At 41.1% G+C, this 10,497-nt stretch overlaps 1 protein-coding gene across 42 annotated transcripts in view; it reads right to left on the bottom strand.

Annotated features, from left to right (window-relative positions):
- CLASP2 (cytoplasmic linker associated protein 2) overlaps positions 1 to 9,106 on the bottom strand; it is a 160,704-nt gene extending 151,598 nt beyond the window's left edge. For 36 of the 42 annotated variants that reach the window (XM_060247579.1, XM_060247577.1, XM_060247574.1 and 33 more), the window contains exon 1: positions 8,007 to 8,773. In XM_060247579.1, coding sequence (XP_060103562.1) covers positions 8,007 to 8,201 — 195 coding nt within the window. In that variant the 5' untranslated portion in view covers positions 8,202 to 8,773. Of the gene's footprint in view, positions 1 to 8,006 lie in introns of all 42 variants that reach the window. The other 6 variants (XM_060247591.1, XM_060247592.1, XM_060247593.1 and 3 more) reach the window with 1 other exon arrangement.
- Between the last annotated feature and the right edge of the window lie 1,391 nt (positions 9,107 to 10,497).

Raw genomic sequence — 10,497 nt, forward strand, 5'->3', positions numbered from 1 at the left:
ATACTATCCAGCCATTTCATCTTTTGCTGTCCCCTTCTTCTTTTGCCTTTTGTCTTTCCCAGTGAGTGCTCCCTTCTCATTTGGTGGCCAAAGTATTTGAGCTTCAGTATCTGACCTTCCAGGGAAAAGTCAGGGTTTATGTCTCTTAGGACTGCCTGATATGGTCTTCTTGCATCTAAGGGACTCTCAAGATTCTTCTCCAGCACCATAACTCGAAAGCATCTATTCTTCTGCTTTCAGCCTTCCCCATGGTCCAATTCTCACAGCCATACATTACTACTGGGAATACCATTGCTTTGACTACACAAACTTTTGTTGCCAGGGTGATGTCTCTACTTTTTATTATACTGCCTAGGTTTGCCATAGCTGTCCTCTCAAGGAGCAAATGTCTTTTAATTTACAGTCACCATCTGCAGTGATCTTGGATCCCAGGAATGTGAAGTCTGTCACCACTTCCATGTCTTCCCCTTCTATTTGACAGTAATAATCAATAAAATCAACAGGATGAAATATCTAATAAGCAATGTAATAGAGTCAGGATTGTAGAAATTGGAAACAGAGCATAAATATTCAATATGATTTAAATAAATATGCCATTTTTCACTTTGACAGCAGGCCTCTAAAACTTGCAATAAGAGAAAAATTGATAAGATTTATATATAAGGCCTCTGTTGGTTTAAATTCTCACTTTGCTCCGGGCTACAGATAAGGGAGAGCTGCACAGTTCAGTCACAGCTGATTATTAACAAAGCAAGGTAGTCATAAACATCTAGGGAAAATGAATTAGGTCAGTCTTCATTGTACTCACAGGGTATTCATGCCCACATACTCCTGCCTGCTGTGTATTATGTGCGAACAAATAAGCCTTAACGTTTACCTGGTAAGGCGGTGTTTGAGGAAGAGTTTCTGGAAAGTGAAAAGGACTCCAACAGAAATGTTTAACAGCAGAGGAAATTTTTCAAGAGGTGGGTAGGCAACATTTATATGTAACTCAACTTATTCACAAGATCAACCTGAATGCATGGATTAGCCTGTTTTACTGGGTTATCACCTATGCAATTATTTGGAATATGCCATAAACTATTCTGCCTATGATACCAGGAAGAAATAAATTTCTTATGCTACAATTTCAGGGAGGAGGACAGTATAGAACTGAGGGATATCTCTTCCTAGAATAATTACTACAATGGTTTTGGGACATGGTTCTAAGAGCGTAATACCCTGCTGGACCAGACAACTACTCCATCCAGTCCAGCATTCTGTTTCACTTAGTGAACAAACAGGTACCCTGAAGGGCCATCACCTTTCACAATGATGCCTCCTAGCACTGGTCTTACTGCCTCTGCATATAGAAGCTTCTCTTTAGTCATCATGGCTAATAAGCAGGACTGACCCTTCCCATCATGAATCTGTCCAAGCCCTCTCTCTTCAGCAGGGCTTGACAAATCTCAGGTCACCAATGCAACTAATATTTTAACAATGATTTTTATAGAGCATCACTCAATAAGATGTACATTTATTTATCCTGTCACATCAAAGTATATTTTATTGCATCACATAAAAATACATGCGCATGAAGTTGTTGCCACTGTTTGCTTATACGTTAGCTGCTCTACAGCATTCAACAGTGATGAACAGTGAACAGTGTAAGACAGTCCTCTTCCGGTTGGCATACAACTGATCAATACTTGAAAATTTCGAATAGAAGGCTGTACTATAGTACTTTGGCAAATGGCTTTGTTTTACTGTTTTTACTGGTTTATTGTTTAAATGTTATAAATTATGTATTTTAAAACTTAATCCTATGTTAGAACTTTTGTGTTGTGAGCCGCCCTGAGCTGCTTTGGTGGGAAGGGCGGGATATAAACTAAATAAATGAAATGAAATGAATTAATTTCTAAATCAGCAGTTTTCTATACTGGCTCTAATAATCAACTGTATGGAATTTCTAAAACAATAAAAGAACTATCAGAAATTCGGGAGAAGTTAGACTAGGGCTGTAGCTTTTTGTTATAGCGGTGACAAGCAGCACTTTCCCTATATTTACTGATATACAACAATTTTGTCATAGCTTTAATAAAATTTTGAGAAAGAGGTTAGGATTAGGTTTTGTGGCACCAATAATTAGAAAATACGATGATTAATATATAAAATTCTGAAGAATGAAAAAAAGTCTAGCTCCTAAAGCGTTGGGCTGGCTTTTAGAACCAAAGATAATTCATCAAGGCCTGTCTACAGCATTGTGGGCTAAATGATATGCCCAATTTAACACGTTTGCTTTATGAACACCATAGTGCAACTGTTCTACCATTATATGAACAATGCCTAATACCTGAAATCCACTTACTATTATGTATCTACATACTTCCAGCCACTACACAGAGCACTTTGCACCACCCATCAACTACAGCAAAGCAATACAATACAGTCACATGTGTTTCAGTTCTCCAGACAGATTTGCTTCTGAAAACTTACATAAGGCAGTCTCAAAACTACTGTTCATATCAAAAGAAGTGTACACAGAGATAACTATACATAGGACATCACTGTAATATGGGGTTGCAACCTATTATAACACTGATCTTCAACCTTTCCATATAACAAGACCCATGCTACAAGCATGTGACACCCACATGGCAGCAAAAGGAGGAGCCTCTTTTATTGGCCAAAAATGGTTTCCCCCGGCTCAGCCTCCTTCTTCTTTTAAAATCTGGCGAGACTCCTCATTGGTTTTCCTTTTTGATCTTCTTTCTTCCTCCAGGCAAATCTTACCCAAAGAGAAATTAGACCAAAAATTACCAACTCCAATGCCCTGGTTCCAATACTTTCAGATTAGACACCTTTTACAAGACACTCAATTAAAACCTTTACTTTCTCGCCCAACGACAGATTTCGAACATTTAATTCTCCAACTACAGGGTAATACGCAAATAAAGGGGTTTATCTCACGAATATACCGCATCCTTCTTACTAAGTTGGAATCCTCACTCCCTCCATATACGACCTTATGGCACAGGGACTGCAAGACTATACTCTCTTCAGACCAGTGGGACTCTATTTGGGCCAGTGAGACCCTACACTCTAACATAATAAATATCTCTCAACAAAACTTTAAACTTATGGCCCGCTGGTATCTCACCCCGACTCAACTTTCGCATATGATCACCTTGAATTCTCCTGATTGTTGGAGAGGCTGCGGCCTCAAAGCTTCCTACATCCATTGCTGGTGGGACTGTCCTAAAATAAGACCCTTTTGGACTTTAATTTGCTCCCACATCTCATCCCTGTTAGACATCATAATTCCCGAAGACCCTACAACAATACTTCTTAACCATTGGCCTGGCTCTAAATTGTCACCTTCGAATAGATCCTTAGTTGCCAAACTGTTAACCGCCGCAAAAACTACTGTAGCTCAATCCTGGAAAAACACCAACAACTTGTCCCTTGATACCTGGCTCCTAAAAATCTGGGACCACATAGCAATGGACAAAATTCAAGCATCATTGGATACTACTGATCCATACTTAGCTTACTCCAAATACATTGCGACCTGGTTTCCTATTTTAGGGAAAATTGATAGCGACCCATTTTACATTAGCTCGTATAACAAATCTAAAATGTACAAAGACTTTCTGTGGTTGTAATTTAGCGTTGGCTTTCCCTTCCTTTTTTCTTAAATTTTTATGTTTAATTTATGTTATTGTATTGCATGTTTTCATTAATGTATCTGTATCTTATTTACGTCATGTTTATCTTCAGAAATTTTCTCAATAAAATCATTTAAACTTAAAAAAAAAAAAAAAAAAGGAGGAGCCAGAGGTGTGACTCACTAGCAGGGACAGGAGTCCCATGCTGCAAGTGGACCAAGTGATGGAGACAGGGTGTGTGGGAAGACAGGTTGGGGAAGAGAGAAAAGGAAAGTTTTTGTGAAAAGGGGAGTTTCTGAAGTGACCTTTTGTCACTATTCCACTGCTCCTCTGAGCATGTATGTAAACAGATGCAGAAGATGTAGCATCCTTGCTCTTTATGCATGTGAACCAACAGAATGTCTTTCCAAAAGCAGCCAAAAGGCAGCTCTCTGGGGTCCATGATCTAGCAGGTGGGGCACTGCAAACTGCATGAGGGTTTCAAGCCATGGGACTGACCACTTTAATAGCCGTCAGGCCTAGAAGAGGAAGTAAAAAAGCAACCACCTAAAACCACTCCAATGTATCAATTAAATGCTTCTTCTAGGTTTGAATGATGACAGGCCCATTTTTACTTAACTGCATTGACTATGCACTCCTACACGGTTACTTTAATATATTTTATTATGCTATTTTAATTGTTAACTGCCTTGGTGGCCCTGATTTGGCAGAAATGCAGGATATAAATGTTGTAAATAAAATCTAATTGAATTGTTAATCTAAAGCAGCCACCAGCAAAAAATAATGGAGCAGTCAAGACAAAAAATACAGGAACTGGGCCTTGAAGCAACTTTGTGCCCATATTCACTCAGGTAAAAACTATTGCAGGCTCTAATATTACTAGCCCTTCCCTCAAGGGCCCATTCAGTAGCTCATCCTTCAACAGGATATATGCCAGAGCCTGACAATTATGCCCTTCTAATATTAATATATATACACACACACACACACGCTATATATATTTTAAAAAACCCTGATACATAATGGCAACGTTCAGAAGCTATTAAAAGAGTTAATTTTCCAGAACACTTTACAACTGACCTGAAAGTTACTGACAAAGGAACTTTAAAATGAGACTATCATGACACTGCTGACTTCAGAGTTCATTAGCAGACTCGATTCTCCTATTTTACAATTTAATTGAGACCAGGGATTTCTTCCTCACTATCACTGTTAAATTAGTATAGACACCTAGGTTATTACTGCCAGTAACCATGGTTGTAAACTATCACTTCACTTAACTTATGTTCAGTTGATATTTGCACATTCTTTCTTTGGTGTTTTGACCACATTGTTTACAGCTTTCTTGCTATTACCTGACTCATTATAGCTGCCGAGGAAGATAACAATTCATCCATTTGACTCAGAATCCTCTATATACCACAATAAATCTGTTACCCTTAAAGGTTCCACAAGATTCTTGGTTGCTTCTACAGAACACTGATAGGAAATAAGTGAATTAAAACATAGTAACAATGTAGACATGATTCTGGGAAAACATTAAGTTCCTTTTATTAACTTTCTGTTTTACTGCTGCACTCAGAATGATCGCAACAACAGAAACATGCATTGTTAGTCAATACTCAACCATCAGGGGATACTTCAACATCCCATGGATGGGATACTTCAACATTTCTAGTTGCATTATGACTGTCACAGGTAGAGTGGGTGTATATTTATACACACACAAGTTTTTTTGAGATATCTGCACAAAACTGTACAGAAGACTCAAACACTTGACCAATATAAGAGGTTAAAGGACTGGTCAAATTAAAAGTTATCACATCTATGGAATCCTCATAAATTTCAAAATAGGGATTCAGTGATGCTTCTCTTAAAGATTTTAGTCGCCTACTCTGAAAATATTCAGCAACTAACAAGAATAGTTTTGCAAATTAGCCTGTCCATGCACAGGCTGTTTCATGGTGGCACCTGCATTCTGGGATGGCCTCTGAGACGATGTAAAGGGGGCATCCACCATGATACTTCCAGAAGCTGTGCAAAGTGGTGATCAGAGTAGCTAGTGATCATGTTATTGTGGTCAGCACTTAGTTGGCTGGCTAGCTACTTTTCTGCTACTTAAACTGTTTTTGTACATGTTATTTATGAACTTCCTTTGTAATCTGCTTTGAGTCCCTGATAGGAGAATGTGGGCATATAAAAATCACTTAAATACACATTCTTTTATACTATAAGCCATTCTGGCAGGAACTTGTTTTAATCTTTGTACGCCATCTCAACCAATTTTTAACTAGGACAATTAAATTCTTGAGAAATTTTTTATGACTTGGGCAGCCAGGTGTCCAGAGATTTTCCAGCCCTATATAAGTCAAATTAAAATAATAAAAGATCTGGGATTTCTGATTGTTCAAAGAACATTCAGCCCTTGCATAGGATTCATCAGATGGTTTTAACCAGGTAAAAACTAGATTTTACTTACAACAGAAAGCTTTTTTCCTCCCATTTTATGCATTTACAAACATTTATATGCCACTACCTCTGAGAACTACTTGAAGAGGCTCACAAAACAAAATTCATAATAATTAAAAAGGCAGCAAAAAAGGCACATAAGTTATATTTTCATGTTTTAACACCTACAATTCATTCCATTTAATACTCACGTTCTGAAGTTATAAAACATGTTTATTTATCTGAAGAAAGCAGTGACTCATGAAAGTTCATACCCTACCACAAATTTTGTTAGTCTTTAAGGTGCTACTGGACTTTTACTCTTTTCTACATGTTTACCGGTTAAACTATTTTCAAAGAAAAAGTAACATTCAGCTCTACTGCTAAGATACATAGCTGAATGCCGAACACTTAACATCCATATATGTTTTTTAGAAATATTAAACACAAACACCTTATGCCAAGTTTAAACAAAACTATTAGGCAATATAGAAATGTCTGTGCCATGATCTTCAGAACTGGATTCTAGTTCTTTCAAAATATTTAATCAGTACATTGGCACCTTTCCATTCTTTTTACTACATACAAGTCCTTTCCCATACAGCCTACCTTCCCACTCAACTTTTCTCAGTCATGTGTACAGCAGCCACTGACCTTTCAAAAATCCTCTGATTAGCAATACTGAGTATTATACATAAAAAGTATGACAAAACAGAGACACTTGCTGTAAGTATAGTGCACTGAAAAATCACAGTACACACTAGAGACACATGCATGCTCAAACAGTATGACATGTCCATTAAATAATTTTGGCATCTACAAAACCATTGGGGCTTACCATCAGGAAGAAGTGCTACAAATTGTTTTTAAATATAGTTGCTAAGAATGCATATTAATTATTTGGGGATGTGAATATGTGTTATGTACAAGAAAACACACAAATTCATCTCAATGAACTCAGTTAATTGATACATCTGAAGCTTGTGTTGTGGAGCACTACTGCCACCAGATGACAGGAGCTTAAACTGGCTGCAGTTAACATACTGCAGAATACCTATTAAAGCAGGCAAGCCTATCACCAACAATACAGCTACATTGTCAGTCTGCTACCACAATATTTAAAGTTGAAAAATAGACCACATTTGCTTTTACAGCTTATAGCTCCATTACTTTTTTCTATATGTCAATCAAGACAAGACTTCTTAGAAAATTTAAAGCATGAGTCATTATGAGTTTTCTGAACTATCACAAGCAGAACCATGCTAGCATAAGAGGATCACAAAATAGTCTCCTACTGGAACTATTACAGTGCTAACCTAAGAACACTTTCTGGGAAGTAAGCCGCACTGAAGAGAGCTGTGCAGGGTTCCAGGCAGTACTGCTTAGAATTGCTCTTTTAAAATATCACATCAGTTAAAAATGTGCTAAAATGACTGTCCACAAAAACCACTTATTTCTATAACTCAAAACTGATCATTTCCCCCCCAGAAAGGACAAATTCTCTTGTTAAGAAACACTAAAAGGTACTTAAAATGCAGTGAACGTAAGTGGACTTTCAGCTGAATCCTAAGCATTTTTATTCAGATGTAGAACCCGTAAAGTTAAATGGGGTCTAGTTTTAAATAAGTGTTTAACTGTGCAGATTTTGTTTAAGTGTGCAGATTTTACATTCATATCCTGTTCTTCCCAACTCATTGGTAGTATACTGAAAAGCAGGTATCCAAAGATAGATATTACAAGCTATACAAACACACACATATATTCAAAACCTCAGTATTTAACCATGCTTTTCTCCTACAGAAGGTTTTGTGACAAGGCAGATACCAGAGGAGCACAAATCAAGGCCTCATCCAGAACATGGACCTCTCCCCCACCCCCCACCCCGCACACACGTGCATACAGAAACCTTACCTTATAATTACTAGAGTTAACCCATCCCGTTAATTCATCGATCACTTTATCAAGGCGTTGCTGATCCTGCTCGATGTCAGAGGACACATCCGGATCATTCAGGTACTCCAGAAATTCTTGGCCAACTTGCATCCTGCGGCCCACGTCTTTCTGCGGAACCTGCTCACAGAAATAATCCATCCTGCCCAACTCCATCGTTGGCTACTCTGCACGTTTTCGGAGTGGAGAGAAAAGAAACCTGATGTGTCCCCCAGCCACTAGGAGATGCCCCCACAAAGAAATCCCCAGGAAAGTTCTCCTTCTCTTCACCTCCAAGAGTCTGCCCAGCAGAAAGAGGAGTGAAGTCGCTGGCCTGCCTTTTTCCTGAAAGATAACCCTCAAAAATACAAAAGAACTTGATGGGGGTGGAGGGGTGGAATTAAGTCATCTTAAAATACAAAAAAAGAGAGAGTCTCCAGTGATCGTTGGGAAGGAGGAAAGGGGACTCCCGTAAGGCTCGTCAGGAATTGCGTTAAGGAGCGAGGCCGACGTGCGCGCTGCTTTCTTCGTTCTCCCCCGAGGAGTCTTGGTAGCAGGTGGGCTGTCAGGCACTTTTACCTGAGGGGCGGCCAAAGGCGATGGGCGCTCCACAGAGGCTGGGCAAAGGACTGCGGCCGCCGGAGCCGCCTGGCTCTCCTCACACCCCGCAGAGCCTCTCACTGCAGCGGGGAGAAGCGGCCTCTCTTCCTCAGCAGGGGAAGCAGGAAGCGGCCGGAGCCTTGTCGGTGCCGCCGCGGAGGAGGAGGCGGAACTTTCATACTCCCCGCGCCAGCCCCGACCTGGGCGCGGAGGACAAGGACGGCGCGGGGAAGAAGATGTGAGGCGGGGAGTCCGGCCCGCAAGAGAGAAGGGCTCCTCAGTCAGCCCGCGCCGCTTCTTCTGCCCTTCCAGGCGGCTACGGCGATCGCTCCGTCTTGGGGAAGTTGCGTCCACTTCGACTCAGCGCCAGCCAGCCAGCCACACACCAAGGGCGTCATTCACCCTGCGGACGCCCCGCCTTTGGCTTCCCCCTCTCGCCGCGCACGCGCCTCCCTCACACAGACCTCAGCCGCATGGAACTCAACGGCTCCACTTCTGGGGTCCTTTCCTTCCCTCTCCCCTCCCCGCGCCCAGTGCGACTTCCTTCCACTTTTTGCGACACGCCTCCCCTCTTTCCTTGTGTTTTGAGTTATGAGCGCGTGCACTTACACTTGCCCGCCCTTTGGAAGCGCGCGCGCCCGGCTCAGAGCCTCCCCCCCCCCCCCGCACATCATAGAGCGTGGCTAGAGCGACACGCTCCCTACCTAGCTTCCGTTTAGGCTTGGGGTATTGTAGGGGGTGAAGGGGGTGGGGAAGAGGCGTGAGGTTGGTTGAGGACCAGTGTTCCCTCTAAGCTGAGTTAATGTTAACTAGTTCACAGTTTAAGACCAACAAAGTTTTGTTCAGAATGTAAGCTTTCGTGTACTCTAAGCACACTTCATCAGACGAGGAATCAGGTACAGTGAGCAGAGCTACATATAGCTGGTAGGCAGTGGTTTAGAATACAAAATGGTACAAATGTAAAATCCAATGGCAGAATAATAAAATTAACAAATTGAGCAAACCTTTGACCTTGGTAGCATGAGCGCAAGAAACCAATAAAACAGTAACACGTCAAAATGTGAAAATGTCTATTAATCACTCTTGTTATTAATGAGGTCATTTCTTTCTCAAAAGTTTTTCCCATCCAACTAATTTACCTTTTAACATGTAACATACATATAGTTTGCCATTAGAAGAAAAATACATTAAAATATAATGGAAGATGTAACTTCGGAAGGTTCACTGTTCCCTCAAGAAATCACACCAGTTAGAAAGTGTTATGTCTTTTTCTTTGCTTGTTTTCTGGAAAAGTTCTTAAGCCGCTGTTCCATCACAGCTGCGCGAAGCCCTCGGTTACTTCGCAGTTTCCTAACAGCAGCGGTCACTCCTGCTCCTCTGCTGAGGCGGGTGACAACAACTCCTCCCCCCCCCGGAAGTCCTGTCAAGGAAAGTGTAAGCCTACGTTCCAAAACAAGGAACGTGCGCGTGCGCCCAGTGGCCGCTACTGCGCCTCTTCAAGCACCGCATTGCTTCTGGGCGCTTTCAACCAATCATATCGTGCATAGAAGAGAGGGCGCGCGTCTTCAGTTTTAGGAGTCTACTGCGAGGCCTGCTCACAGGATATGTCTTTAGGCAATCAAAGACAATGCAGGGTGAACCAGAATAAGAATAACGAGCTGTATCTATAAAATGATAGCTTCTTGGTGGTAGAGCCTCTTTGAAAGTTTTTAGAAGAAGCCTTCGTTTTCAGGCACTTATGAAAACAGCCCACAGGGTAGGCCGCTTTTGAACTGAGCACTTGCAAGCTCTTCCTAGCGAGGCGCGCGTTTTGCGGGTTTTGTGCTTGTGTTTAGTGTTGTGTATAAGAGCCCAGAGTCGGGAACGACTGGTG

This window comes from Heteronotia binoei, chromosome 10 (genome assembly GCF_032191835.1).
Source record: "Heteronotia binoei isolate CCM8104 ecotype False Entrance Well chromosome 10, APGP_CSIRO_Hbin_v1, whole genome shotgun sequence".
Taxonomy (NCBI): Eukaryota; Metazoa; Chordata; class Lepidosauria; order Squamata; family Gekkonidae; genus Heteronotia; species Heteronotia binoei.